Source organism: Schistocerca piceifrons, chromosome 1 (assembly GCF_021461385.2).
Source record: "Schistocerca piceifrons isolate TAMUIC-IGC-003096 chromosome 1, iqSchPice1.1, whole genome shotgun sequence".
Lineage (NCBI taxonomy): Eukaryota > Metazoa > Arthropoda > Insecta > Orthoptera > Acrididae > Schistocerca > Schistocerca piceifrons.
In genome coordinates this window covers 159,349,444-159,364,603 of record NC_060138.1, presented here as the reverse complement: position 1 = coordinate 159,364,603, position 15,160 = coordinate 159,349,444, and the positions used below count along the sequence as shown (strand labels likewise).

At 43.5% G+C, this 15,160-nt stretch overlaps 1 protein-coding gene and 1 non-coding gene across 2 annotated transcripts in view; both read left to right on the top strand.

Moving 5' to 3' along the window:
- LOC124794300 (translation initiation factor IF-2-like) overlaps positions 1 to 9,440 on the top strand; it is a 148,136-nt gene extending 138,696 nt beyond the window's left edge. Inside the window, exons 5-6 of the mRNA XM_047258088.1 lie at positions 8,446 to 8,685; positions 9,006 to 9,440. Coding sequence (XP_047114044.1) covers positions 8,446 to 8,685; positions 9,006 to 9,440 — 675 coding nt within the window. The remainder of the gene's footprint in view (positions 1 to 8,445; positions 8,686 to 9,005) is intronic.
- Positions 2,200 to 2,274, top strand: Trnas-aga. The gene has a single exon. It is a non-coding gene; the product is annotated as a tRNA-Ser (tRNA).
- Positions 9,441 to 15,160: the final 5,720 nt, after the last annotated feature.

Genomic DNA, 15,160 nt, shown 5'->3' with positions numbered 1-15,160 from the left:
TTCTTCAGATAAATGACAAGGTAATTTCAGTGATGCTAGATAAAGCTTATATTAACTCAAAATTCTCTTATAAGGCAGGAAAGATACTTAGTGTTTAGAATACTTCAGATACTATAACAGCAGGTACAATGCAAAAAAATGTTTCAAATGTCTCTGAGCACTATGGGTCTCAACTTCTGAGGTCATTAGTCCCCTAGACCTTAGAACTAGTTAAACCTAACTAACCTAAGGACATCACACACATCCATGCCCGAGGCAGGATTCGAACCTGCGACCGTAGCGGTCTCGCGGTTCCAGACTGCAGCGCCCAGAACCGCACGGCCACTTCGGCCGGCAGGTACAATGCGGATTCTCGCGGCATCATCTTTACATTCTGATTATAAAGAAGAAATAACTCTCTTTCCTGTAAAAAAATGTTAATTCTGATACACTAGTGAAAATGACAATTGATGTATTAAAGATAGTGCATGAGCTTGGATTTGATATAATATGTCTTGTAACAGATAATCATAGCAATAACAGGAAAATGTATCAGCTTATATGTGGTGGCACTTTACAGCCATGTATTACAAATCCAATCGCCCCATCCAAATTTCTCTTTCTTCTCTTTGACAGTGTGCACTTGCTTGAGTGTATGAGAAACAACTGGTTGAATGGAAAAAAAATGAATCATTCATAATGCCAAATATTAAGGATACATTTGCTTTCATCAGTTCCTTTCTACACAGTGATGAAGGTAATGCTGCATGGGAATATAATGTCAGTGAAGCAAAATTTTCAGATTTGAGGAACCTGTTTCATTCTGAGAAAAATAAACTGTTGAAACTTGCCCCAAAGCTAGTGAGAAAGGCATTATATCCAACTTCTATTGAGAGACAAAAAGTTATCCTTGCTCTCAGTGTTTTTGGTTCTAAAAATGAGGCAGCACTAGAAATTTTGAAAAGTCAAGGGACTGAGATTTCTGATGGCACTATTCAGTTTTTAAAATTAACCATTCAATGGTGGACAGTTTCTAATGTGCAGCATCCCATGAAAGGAAAATACACATCACACTTCTGTTTCTTGAAAATTTGAAAACATATGTTGACATCTGGCGTGCATTGCCTACTCATAGAAAACCAACCAATGAAACATATACTGCTTTCTCTCACACACTTCTAACAACAGTTCAGTTATGCAGGTATATTTTTAATACATACAACTGATCCTACATTCTTACTGCAAAATTACACACTGATGCTTTAGAAGCAAGATTTGGAGCTTAGAGAAGGCTAAGTGGCTTCACATATAATGTTTCAGTCCAGCAAATCTTGGAATCTGAGAGGAAACTCAAAGTAATAAGTCTACTAAAACTCAGATCTACTAAACATGGTGAATTTAGTTTAAATGATTTTGGAACAAAAGTAAGTTAAGCATAAAACACCAAACATAAGTAAATTTAGATAAATTAGACCCTGCTCTACAGGAACTAGAAAACATTTCCATGATGGATGAAGATTTGAAAGTCTTTGTTTGTATTGCTAGCTACACTAGCAAAACAGTGCTTGAGAAGCTGCGAAAAAGACGAAAATGTTCAGGTTCTGAAGAAATGTTGCAGACAGAGGACGAAACTTTGTTGCAGTGTGAAAGCAAAGAACCGCCTTTCCTATTTGAACCAACTGAATCGTGGGGGATTAAAGGGTCCTTCTTCTATAGTGATTTCCTAGTGTTGTAATATATATAAACTTTTTCTATTTCTGATTAGCAGCACATATGAATCAGAGTTTCTCAAACTTTAAAATTAAAGAGATGTAGTACTTGCCTTAGGAACGGAATTGTGAGAAAATGCTATTAATAACCTCAGTGGTCCAGAATGAGATTTTCACTCTGCAGCGGAGTGTGCGCTGCTATGAAACTTCCTGGCAGATTAAAATTGTGTGCCCGACCGAGACTCGAACTCGGGACCTTTGCCTTTCGCGGGCAAGTGCTCTACCAACTGAGCTACCGAAGCACGACTGACGCCCGGTACCCACAGCTTTACTTCTGCCAGTACCTCGTCTCCTACCTTCCAAACTTTACAGAAGCTCTCCTGCGAACCTTGCAGAACTAGCACTCCTGAAAGAAAGGATATTGCAGAGACATGGCTTAGCCACAGCCTGGGGAATGTTTCCAGAATGAGATTCTGGCAGAAGTAAAGCTGTGGGTACCGGGCGTGAGTCGTGCTTCGGTAGCTCAGTTGGTAGAGCACTTGCCCGAGAAAGGCAAAGGTCCCGAGTTCGAGTCTCGGTCGGGCACACAGTTTTAATCTGCCAGGAAGTTTCAACCTCAGTGGTGTTTGCTCAAATGGTTCTAATGCCTCTGAGCACTATGGGACTCAACTTCTCAGGTCGTAAGTCCCCTATAACTTAGAACTAGTTAAACCTAACTAACCTAAGGACATCACACACATCCATGCTCGAGGCAGGATTCGAACCTGCGACCGTAGCGGTCTCGCGGTTCCAGACTGCAGCGTCTAGAACCGCATGGCCACTTCGGCCGGCGGTGATGTTTGCAAATGTGGCATTCTGTGGAAGACAATAATCAAAGTATTAAAGTGGTTTCAAATATTTTTATTATTGAATGAAAAGTGTGTTTCAAAGGAAATTTCTCGAACACTAGTGAAACAAAAAAGAGTAACTCATGAAGACATTGCAACAAAAATAACAAAATGCAATGTGGCTAAGCTGAACAGCAAATAAATCCATCAGGTACACAAAATCAAACCACTTCCAGCATGTTACATATTAACAGTGACTAGATTTAATTGCATGTTTAATAATACAATTTTGAGCCTTAGTTGCACCCTTCACTTATTATTGCTATGTAGCTTCTATTTTGCAAATTATTATTAGTGTCCAAATATGCCATTTGCATGTATTGTGTAGTAGTTGTTTGAATTTGATTTTGAGTTGCATCTCCAAATTTTACTTCGTCATAGTACTTATTACGTAATTTGTTACTTTAGTGCAACTTTTTATTTAAGTTTGAATATAGAAAAATACATAATAATTTGACATTTCTTACGCAATTTACAATCCACTTTCCATTTATGAAGTTTGTAAATAATTCGTATTAGGATGCCGCTGAAATACTTGGCCTAAGACTACCGTCATCTTGGTTTCTGTGTTGTCGTATGATATATTTTAGGTGGTCTTGCTCAAACCTACATTGCCACCAATGTCATTTAAATTTATGCTCCCGAAAAACTACCTCTCGTTAGTGCTGAGATGATTCCTTAATATTCCCGTTCATGTCTACCTAAATAACGTCGACGTCAATAACTTTTTTAGATATGTCCTTCTTCCTTACAGGGCGACATAACTAGAGAATATCACGTGGTTAGTGCCACGCTCATTCGTTTTAACAACGCATACGATGCAATTGTGTCTTTGTTGAGGAAAATACGACCTCACCGAGTATGGTTTCAGGACTTCCTAGCACATATAATTAAATATGTCGTCTTTAATGGTATGAAATCGCAAGATCTGGAAGCAATTTCTGGAATACAGCCGTGGGGTGTTATAGGACTGTTACAGTTTATAACGCACACATGATTCTGTGGGTTAGGTCGAAAGTTCTTGGAGTCGATTCGTGAATATCTACAGAGGATCAACGATTCCTTTAGGGACTTCCAGTTGATCCTGCACGTAAATAAAATATATTAACTACTGTACATAAGTGCGTAGAAAATCCATTACATTATTAGCAATAAATCACTGGAAAGAGCTACGATCGTAAAATTCCTAGCAGTAACCATCGGAGCTGCCTGCGCTGTAATGAGCACATAACACTATTTGTGGCAAGTAGAGGCCAGGCTGACCGTCATTGGAAGAATTATGAGGAAATGCGACTCAAACACAGAAAAAGCCACTTAAGAACTCTCTCTCGTCCGGTTCTTGAGTATCGTTCATCATCCTGGGACATTCACCGCGTCAGATTAACACAAGAGATAGACTACCGGCTGGTTGCGTCACGGATTCCTGTAGCAATCATGAGAGATTTATGGAGATGTTCATCAAACACGAGTTGCACGCACTACAAGAAAATCCTTGGGCCTCACTGGAAGCTTACTGCATAAATTCCTAAGAAGAACGAGGGCTCATACAAAAAGATCGAACTGGACACGTATAATCTGCATACAAATGGAAATAGGAAACCTTAAAGTGTACAGACGTAGTTTATAAATGCGTCGTGTCGAAATAATTTTATGAATTTAAAACGGTGTTCAATAGTTGAAGCTTAGATTTTGCGAACTTACATTCAAGTAGTAACACCATCCTGGCTCTGAAGCTTGGTTTTACATTAAAACACGATGGCATCTGACTATTTAGAGACTTTTCATTTAGTAGGGGTTTCCCCTTTTGCCATTCCGTTATTCATAGTCGATTAGATTCTTGTGCAGAGCCACGAATTTTGTATTAGAAGAAGACCGGTTCGGTCATTTAGATACCTCTAGAAGACGGAAGGTAAGCAGGGCTCTTTACGGTGAATCAGGACCGAGAGAGAGGCGCAATGGTTAGCACACTTGAGTCGCAGTCGAGAGGACGACGTTTAAAACCTGCGTCCGACCATCCTCATTTAGGTTTCCCATGACTTCGCTAAATCGCTTGAGGCAAATGTCGGCATGGTTCCTTTGAAAGGGCACGTCCGACTTCCTTCCCTAAACCGATGGGACCGATGACCTCGGTGTTGGGTCTCCTCCCCCGAATGAACCGCCCAACGACGTCTAACCAATAAAGACTCAGGGCAGTTGCAAGCGGTGTTCTGGTACTTTTCTTTGCAGCTTTCTCAATGTAACCCTTCAAACGCAAGGATTCGTGAGGAAAATGTCGTGCCGTTAGCGTGTCCGGTGCAGTAATGTGTTTGCGGCGGTAACAATGCATATCTCACCTTAATTGATTAACTAGTTATGGTCGGGTAGGGGCCGTTACATAAGAACAAAATTATCGTCTCACCTTGCATCCGATACACGCGGTCGGTCCATGCTTCCTTCCCAAGATGCTACTCCACGCGAGTGTAAAATAAATGTGTGCAGTGGAAAATAATAAACGCTAAAATGATGATTTGGCCCGGTCTGACTACCCCCTGAAGCAGATCTTAGGATCTCTTAATTCTATAAATTACAATCTAAACATAAATGAATGATGAAGGCAACTAATCCTACTAAATGTTAAACGTTGTTTCTGCTTATATATTTTTTGTAGATTAAAAAAAAAACTCTTATATTACAAAGTTTACATTTCCTATGTAAAATTACTGATCATTTGCTCAACTCTACCCCTTATTATAACTGCGCGGTCTAATATCAATAACGCGAAATGACTGACATCATCTACGTACCAAATACTAGAAGACACTATTTTGAAAGATGATCTACGGTGGTGTGAAACCTCAGTGGAAATAAAATAACGTGATCAGAGCTGTTTAACTTTTATAGCCCTAATAAGCCGAAGAAATATGTAATATCACCGAATGTACTGCGTCCGGTGCGTCGAAGTGATGGTTTTCGTACTCGTCTGCGAAGATGGAAGAACTCCAGCCACAAATAAACTCTTTCAAACACGAGGACGGCAGAAGGCGGTCCTCTGACTAATATACTCTAATACTGTCTTCACCTCTCTGTGTTCTACAGACGAGAAGCGCAAACTCCCAACCGCAAGGACTAAGTTCAGATAACGTCTCAACGTAAGTACAGGCAGAGGAAGTGCTCTCAACTACTGAACGCTGCGTGCTCAACGACGACTTCCAACCCGGAGGTGAAGTCCAGAATCGTATAGGTTCGCAACAGTACAGTTCCCATCTGTTCTAACTATAAACTCTACTGAGAGCAACGACAGCAAGTCCGTCTGTACCAACAAAAGCTGATATCGAGCTTCCGTCACACACGGGCGTTCACAACGGAGGACCTCGTCTCTCCAGCGCTGGCTTATCAGCAAGGCCTGGCTTCCCACCATCGTAATGCTGAAAACGAATCATATTCCCGAAACCACGAAATATTCCCCCTCTCTACAGATTCTTCCGAACACGGACCAACCATATTTTAGTCTTTTGTCGTCCAGCGTGGAAGGTTTGCCAGGAGAAACCTATACACGTGCAATGGTACGCTTCTGAGTAAAACTCCTTGGAAATAACCCAGCCTGCGTGGTTTGCGAGGTGCCACTTCTTCGTTCCTCTCACCTGTGTCCAAGAGTTTCAGCGTTCGGAAGTATTGGCTCTGAGCACTATGGGACTTAACATCTGAGATCATCAGTCTCCTAGAACTTAGAACTACTTAAACCTAACTAACCTAAGGACATCAAACACATCCATGCCCGAGGCAGGATTCGAACCTGCGACCGTAGCGGTTGCGCGATTCCAGACTGAAGCGCCTAGACCGGTTGGCCACCTCGGCCGGCTCGGAGGTATTATGCGGTTATCCTTCCGGCCCCTACTACAGTACTGGCCCGCCGTCACCCTATTGTGCTCCAGAGCTCAGGTGCTACGACGTCCGTCTAGCTCCTTCCTGTGTTTAAGCAGGACCAACACCTGTGTGGGCCTTCCACCCGAAGCTTGAATTCTGCCTGCCGTTTCATTTCCAGTGGCGTTCCAACCTCTACTAGTATAGGCAATCTTTCATTAAGCCGTTTTTGTGATAAAGACACTCCGTCACCTATCATACAATAAGCATTAACAATAATTTACAAGACGTACGTGACAATGTCAGTCTCCTTTATATATTCATCTTATGATGTATAACCTATCACATGATACCTAATTGCGTTTGCAGATCACGGCAAAGTATATGGATGAGTTCTTGTAAGGTGCGAAATTATAGCCACCTTACACCTTCATTTGAGATTATCCAATTTGTTGAAATTGCCTCGACGAGGGGATTATACTTTTCTTAATTCCCCATTCATTGAGACGGAATGCCTTCTGCTGTGGAAATACCGACTCATTTCTTCCGAACAAGAAATTATAAAACCTTATTCTGCAGGGTAGTCGACTTATTTACAGTATGACACGAACTGCGATACTATATTGCAGTGCCTACCTTGTTAAGAAGTACTACGCAATGTTCCTTCGGACATGCAAGCACGTACGAAGGAACATTGCAAAGTACTCCATAACAACACAGTCAGTGCGAATTGAATTTCTCGCCAGTACAGGGAATGGGCTTTAACTTTAAATGTCCTCTCTCTATAGGGAAATTACATGATGCGTACGAGTGCCGGTTCTGACGCATGAACAATGACATATGACAGTTTGGGCCCGACCGTGGGTAGCGCACGGACAGCCAAAGCGGATAATGCGAACATTCGCGTAAAGCGAGAAATTTGGGTTCAGTCCCAGTCTGACACAAATTTTCAATCTCGTAATGCCAGTCTCGTCACTACGATCACATTTCATGTATGGTACGAATTGTAAGAGCGAGGAATCTAGCCGTCGTTTACGCAATTAATAGCGCCCTGACGATACTAATCCCCTTTTTTTATATTTTTTATTAGACATAAGCCAGACATCCAGCCTAAAATTAATTTTAACATTTAAAAGAGAAAAATCTTGAAATTGCTTAAACCAAACATGTGACATACATATTTTTCTAACAACAGTGAACAGCTACATTCATTGTGAATCGTATTAAGTCTTTAATCTAAGGAAACTGAAAAAAATTCTCAATATAAAAAGGACGTGATAACATAAACCATACTTACTCATTTACTACATCATAACGTATAAAAGGTGTTTCCTGTATTCTTATTCGCTCTTCTGTTATAAAATTGTACAAGAGTCTACACACAGGCGCTCTGTCGCTAAAACCTTTTGAATGGTCGTTGATAATGCATCACTCGCTGCTACAGTACAGTGGTTCCTTGATGTTTTCTGTCGCAGCCGAAGAAAACGTAGTGAACGTGTTCGTCACAGCAGATAAGGTGGCGTCCTGTCGACACGGTAGAGATGCTGTCAGAATCTTTTATGATTAAATCGCAGTCGTGTCACCGTCATTCGGTGGCAGGTTGGAATCCTGCCTCCGGCATGGATGTGTGTGATGTCCTTCGGTTAGTTAGGTTTAAGTAGTTCTAAGTTCTAGGGAACTGATGACCTCAGATGTTAAGTCCCATAGTGCTCAGAGCCATTTGAACCATTTTCACCGTCATTATAAAATTTAATTATGTATGCAATAAATCCCCTTTTCTCCACCGGTGCGCATGTTACTCATACCCAATTGATACGTCATCAAATAAACTGGGCCCATCTGTTTACATAACCCCGATTTATTTTCCTCCCGTATACATCTCGCGAAATGATCGCTACGAGGAAATCGAAGCAATTGAAGCTCTATCAGAGCTTTTTCCCACGCACCACCAGCGAATGGAATAAAAAATGGTAGTGATACAAGTTGTACTTTCAGCCAGCCAATGTAACTGGAACGTATGTGTGAAGCAGACGAGCAGCGGGAAGGGAGGCCATCAGGCGAGATACCAAGGGCTGCAGCCGGGATTTCAAGCTGGCCGCGACGCAGTGCAGAGAACCTCACGTCACTTCCCGGCAGCTCTGAGTGAAAGCAAGGCGACGAGCGCGGGAGGGGGCCGGGAAAAAAGGCGAAGAGACAAAAACTCGCAGCAGCCGGGGGCAGAAGTTTCCGGCTTCATCCCTCGCCAGCGCCGGCAGCCTGCACGTGATTTGGTGTGTGTGTGTGCCGGAGTGTGTGTATGTGTGTGTGTGTGTGTGGAGGGTCAGCACGGCGCTGCGCGGCGCTCTCCACTTCCTTGAGTAACAGTGGCGCGGTCGCCTCCATTAGTGCGGATGTAATTAAAACTTGCAGCCCAGGCCGGCCACGCAGCAGGGCCTGCCGGGGCAGGCGTCGCGACGCTGAGCGCCGTTATTCGGGCAGCGGGCAGCGGCCAGCCGCCTCGCCTCGCCTCGCCTAATGCAGTATTGGCGGCGGCCGGGGATTAACCCGGCCCATCTTCGACTTATTACGCGCCGCCTCTCAATCGGATTAGTGTCGGCGCGGCCGGCTGGCAGCGCCGGTCGCCGGTCCCTACCCTTCCGGGACCTCTGGCTTCCCCCGGCCAGCCGTGTTGTCGGCCGGGATTAGCCCCCGGCGCCGCCGCCGGGCTCGGCTTACGGAAACACTGTGCAGTGCGGCGCTGGCGCGGCGCGGGGCGCGCGCCCACATATTAAGATGCCGGCGCATCGCGGGCCCGCCTTATATGCGGGATCGCCCGCGCCGCCTGCCAAATATCGGCGGCCCGCTGACGCCCGGGTCACGCGTCGCCTGCGGATTACAGCGGCTCACAGCCGAGGGCGGAGGAGCGCATCGCGCGTCGGCTGCTGATGAACACGTCCCCACAACAGCGCGCCGCCTCTTACGAAAATTACTTGCGAGCTTTAGCTGTGCTCTCCGTGAAGCAGATCACTTCACCAGTCGCTCCTAAACTCTCCAGATGGAAATGTTGATTTACATTCAAACCATTGCAGTCATTTCCCTTCATTCGTTTCCGAAGTACCCAGTCACCCATATCTGTTATACGAGGGTAATCCCAAATGTAAGGTCTTCCATTTTTTTTATAAGTACATAGCTTTGTTTATTTCTGCAATGGTTCACTTCATTTTACAGCTTGAACATTTAGCTACTTTTCGACACAATTACCATTTCTGTTGATGCATTTTTGTAGACGCTGTGGCAGTTTTAGTATGCCCATGTGTGGTGTACGTACTGTAAGACCTTCAGTACACACACCATCAGATTATTTGACTTGTCGCTCTAACGAAGTAGGCGAGTGACAGCAATATCTCTCGTGGTCTTATCGTGGCGTGTTTATCTTCTGCCGTTAGGTCAGACGATAGAAATGCCACTTGCACGCTTAGAGTAGCAGATAGACGGTGACCAACTTTAAACAGAACTTGATTAATGTTCACACACATTTATTAAGATAATAACAAGCATAAAAATTACTTAACTTGGTTCTGGATGCTATTTACAATTGACAATCTGAAGTTCCTTTCGTATTGGTACGTTAATCTTATTCTCACATATATCTCTGATGCTTGACAAAAGTGTCTATACATTTATATTCATGACTATGTACAGGAATATGGTAATCTTATTAGGCGCAGACTGAAACTTGACTATAGACTGGCACAGACAAATGTAGAACTCGTACGGACTGGTACAAACTGGCGCAGACAAATGGAGACTGACTAATTGGAGGTCTTTACACTCGTTACAATACCTCACGCGTTCATGTATCACTGCGCGAGTGTGATCCGCGAGGAGAAAAGGTTCTACGTTAGCAGAAATCTCATTGGCTGTGTTGCATATCAATACGCAGATCGGCGGAAGCAGAATTTGGTCCGTCTCTATGGCAGCACCATCTCGTAGTGCAGAGACGGACGAGCGCTGCGCCTGCGCTGTTGTGCTTAGCGGGGCGCGCTCTAGTGGGCAAGTTGTGTACGCGCTGACTACGCGGAACTATGTACACAACACCATGTCAAACCAGCTCACCGCCATGCTGTTCTGAAAGTTATGAACCCCTTCTTTCACCTCGTCGTCAGAGCTGAATCGCTGGGACCACAATTAATGCTGACAGGTACTGTGACACTCTGAAAAGTCTCAAACGGGCAAATCAGAACCTGAGAAGAGGAATGTTTAGCTAGGGCGTACATATTCTCCATGACAACGCTCGCCCACACATCGCTCGGCAAATCTTTGCTCTGCTGTAACAGTTTCAGTGGAACATAATCACCCACCCAGCCTATAGTCCTGACTTGGCACCCAGTGACTATCACCTGTTCCCTAGGTTGAAGGAACATTTGGTCGGAAAGCGATTCAGCTCCGACGACGAGGAGGAAGAAGAGGTTCATAACTCTCTGAACAGCATGGCGGCGAGCTGAAATGACGTGGCCATACGAAAACTGCCACAGCGTCTACAAAAATGCATCGACAGATATGGTAATTATGTCGAAAAGTAGCTAAATGTTCAAGCTGTAAACTGAAGTAAACCATTGCAGAAATAAACAAGTCTATATACTTATAAAAAATCTTACTTTTGGGATTACCCTCGTGTAAAGAGTGATTCTAAATAAAGACTAAAAACCCCTGAACCGACGTAGATGTCGCTGAGGAAAGTAATTTAATAGAAGACACATGGGACCAGAAATATCGTAAAATACCCCAAAAGTGGACGACAGATATTGAAAATTTGACGTCACATGATGACGAACTTCGGCGCGAGTTCAGTGACTGAGCTTGTCTATCCTACACTCGCTGGGATCCGGCAGTGCAACATACTGCTGCGCCACGCTACTCTATTTGCGAACACCGTTTGTAAATGTGATTTGTCTTAAACGTAGAAACTATACAAAATCATTGTCCTCGCTATAATCAAAGCTGTCCATATTTTGTGTTTCTTTCCTTTTGCACATTCTATTTTTGTTTACAGAGTTTATTTAGTAATGAACACATAGATCGTTTACTGGAAAGAATACAGTTCGGAACCTTATACTTACCTGCGACGCAGCATGGTAGGTTTTTGTTGTACTCTACTTTGCAATTAAGACCGTGAACTGGTGAATAAAATAATGAATATTACCTCGGTTTAGAGAACTGTCTTCGGCACTATACAAAAAATAATGTCTGTCAGATGTAAGACTCGAACCCTGTGCCCCATGCACTACAGCCGCAAACTTAGGCTTGATGGCACAGCGACGTGAATACCTGACTTTGGTTAGATTATCGGGTGTGACAGACTGATAGGCTCAATTTCTCAACATGTGGTAAGGAATCTCATCTGCTGACACCAAATGTCAACATTTGTCTCACACTTGTGGAGTACTTCCTCACATTTGTGACCCAATGAGTCTTATATTCGATCACTTACCTCAGCGTCATCTATGTCACAGTGGGAATTTTTAAACGTTAATAACGATCACCTTGTATATAATGTAGAATTAATGTGTGCAGTATGTGTATGCGCAGGATGTCCTCTCAAACCCATGTATCGTTTTCAACATAATTTCCCACAGAAACACTTGACCTCACAAGCATCAGCACTGTGTGGTTTCATAGGAGTGAGGAGACAGGAGAAACAGTGGTTTTTTTTTGCAGCCCATGGCATGAGAAGTGCCTTGCTTTACAGGCATGTTGTGTAGAAACAGTATAGGCCTGTGAAATCAAGCATCTTTGGATGGCAGCGTACATGTAAGGGGAAAGAAACAGTTTTCCAGATCCCAACATGTAGGCTGCCCTGAATGAGAAGCTTGTTGTGTTTGAGTAATATCAACCTGTGTTATCGACTTGTATTGCATGTTGGCCTCAAAGTCAAGGGCTAGTAAATGATTTTCCAGCCCCTGATATGTAGCCTGCACTGAATGTCAGGCATGTTGTGAGTATAGTATCAGCCAATTTTATCGGTCTGCTTCGCAATTGTGCCTTTCTGGCACACCAGCTCTTTGCCGCAACACTATCGGTTACCCGGCTGTACTAAGATCTTTGCCCCTGCTGTGATCTCACTGGTGTTTCGCGCTTGGGGCAGTTGGTGTTGGACTCGCTACGAGGCGCAAGGGTGTGCTAGCCTGGACAAAAGAGGAAAACACTCGTGCTCGGCCAGCAGCGGCACGTGGGGCCTACCTCGTAAGGCGGTCGCGAGTTTGTGGTGGACCTACTTGATGTCAACTCCGAGCACTGTGTATCGCATTGTTTTGGTGCCCGTTTTCTCGGAGAGACCCATACCTGGAGACCATCTCAGACAACGCTCTGCATTGAAGGTGTATCTGATTTTAGTGCCTTCGTTTCGTTGAACAATTTGCGTTGCAGCGAGTGTATTTGTGGCTTGGTTGCCCTAATGTACATGTTCTTCAAGTAAGAGCAGCTGACAGCGTGTGTAACTGCATGGAGACCAGCAGCTATTCTTTTTAAAAATCCGCTGGTTGGATTACTGTTAGGAAGCAGATTAGCTCGAAGGTGTGTGTTACATATTTTTTTCATTTTTTGGGACAGTATCCAGAAGTTTATGTATTATCTGTATGAGATTTTCAGTGTATTTTGATTGCCATCAAATTGACGTCCCTTGTATATTGCTGTAAAATTTGGGTCACTTCTATCGAAAGCACTTACTCAGTTATTAGTAAAGACTGGTATTCTGTAAAGCTAGTCATTTGTACGTAGTTCCTTTATATAAGTGCATTTATTTTAAAGCACTCACTCAGTTATTACTAAAGGCTCATATTCTGTAAAAGGCAATCTTTTGTACGTAGAATTTTATACTCGTGCATTCATTTGAATGCACTCACTCGGTATTAGTAAAAGATCAATTGGTTCTTCATTTATTGTTGTTTATTGATCTCTTAACTTATATTAACCGATGTTTGGTTGTTGTTTGCTGTGTCTCCTGTGGTCTGTTTGTGTTCCAGTTTCCTGCGAGTTTGGGTGTTTGGGATCGGCGCCACGTTCTGCTTCGGTGCACACAAGCTGTGACGTGCCGTCTAATGGGAAGTGCGTACCGGTTGGGCCCCGGGGTTTTGGTGTTGTTTTGGATGCTTGGTCTGCTGCTTCCGGCATTTTAAGTTAAGTCACCTTTTGGCCAGGGCAGCCTGGCCTCAATGCCCGTTTGATAAGCTTTTAACGTGTTTCATGTATGTTTAAAAAAACTGCAACTTGTTGTACTGCTTGTGTTATTTGGGTTCGTAACGAACTGGTGTGCGTTTCATAAATCACTTTCATATTGCAAATTATTGCTCATTTTAATAAACTGTCTGTGCCACATTTCTTTAAATCACTTTCTGACTGTAATTTATTGTTCCTTTAAGTATTGAAATCTTTGTGGCTCATTTCTTTAAGCAGTTTCCGTAACTGTAATTTGCTGTATTGCTTGAGACGTAAGCTATCTGTGATATTTTTGTATTGTCTTAAAGATGACCACGTGTTGATTGTCCCTTAGCTGTTTTATAAATATTGTCTTTGAATAAATTGTTAATTTATTGATTTGGTAGTTGTTGTGTTTAAGGAGGGACATTATAGGGGCCTTGACCTTCCATGCTAAGAGTACCAAGCCAGCCTCTGTGGCCGAGCGGTTCTACGTGCTTCAGTCCGGAACCGCGCAGGTGCTACGGTCGCAGGTTCGAATCCCGCCCCGGGCATGAATGTGTGTGATGTCCTTAGATTAGTTAGGTTTAAGTAGATCTAAGTCTAGGGTACTGATGACCTCAGATGTTAAGTCCCATAGTGCTTAGAGCCATCTGAACCTGAGTGTTCCCCTCATCCTGAATTCCTCAGTCACAAGGGGCAATAAATTATTTTCGAGCCCTTAGTGTGTAAGCCGCCCTACATGACACACCTGTTGTTGGAGTAGTATCAGCCTGCATGACTGCAGGGTTTACACATATCAATGAGCATAGATGGGGACATGTTGCAATATATAGACAAGGGGATGGGCAGGGGCAGGGAGAGGGGGAAATGGACAGATAGGAAAGAGTGGGAGTTTCATGAAGCAGGTGGAATGTGCAGTGGGTCAGTGGGTAGGTGGAAAAGGAAGAGGGGGAGGCAGAGATGGAAACAGAGGATTTGGATTGAGGGAGTTGCGAGGAAGATATGGTCAGATGCAGGGGTCAGAGGAAATGGACAAAGAGAGGGGGAGGATGAGACGAAGAGACAGAGTGTGGAGGATATAGACATAGGTGAAACAATGATGTGGACAGATAGAGAGAGGAATAGGGGGAGACAGAAAGAGCGAGGAGGAAGTGTGTTCCATATATATGTTGAACACGTATGTGGGTGAAGCCATAGGAAAAAGGCTAGTCTGCTATAAACCATCTTTGTACCTCTAACATGCTGAGCCACCTCATCCAGTTCAACTATTTTGCAGGAGTACACAAAGTCGTTAGCCCTCGATCCAACCCATCCGCCTTCTGAAAGATCCCTTCATCTGCAACTTAATACTTTTATTTTCCGGTAAAGTCTTTATCATGCAACAGCCAAGTTCAGTACTCACCAGTGACAATAATATTTCGACGTCGACATCACTGTCTACAGCCTAAGACACATGATAAACAAAGGTGACCACCTGATTAAACAAGGGAATTGCTCAACTTTCCTACTCTACAAACTTTCGTGAATAACGCAGGGATTCGGCCCTTCCATCAATTCTTTCAGGTTCTT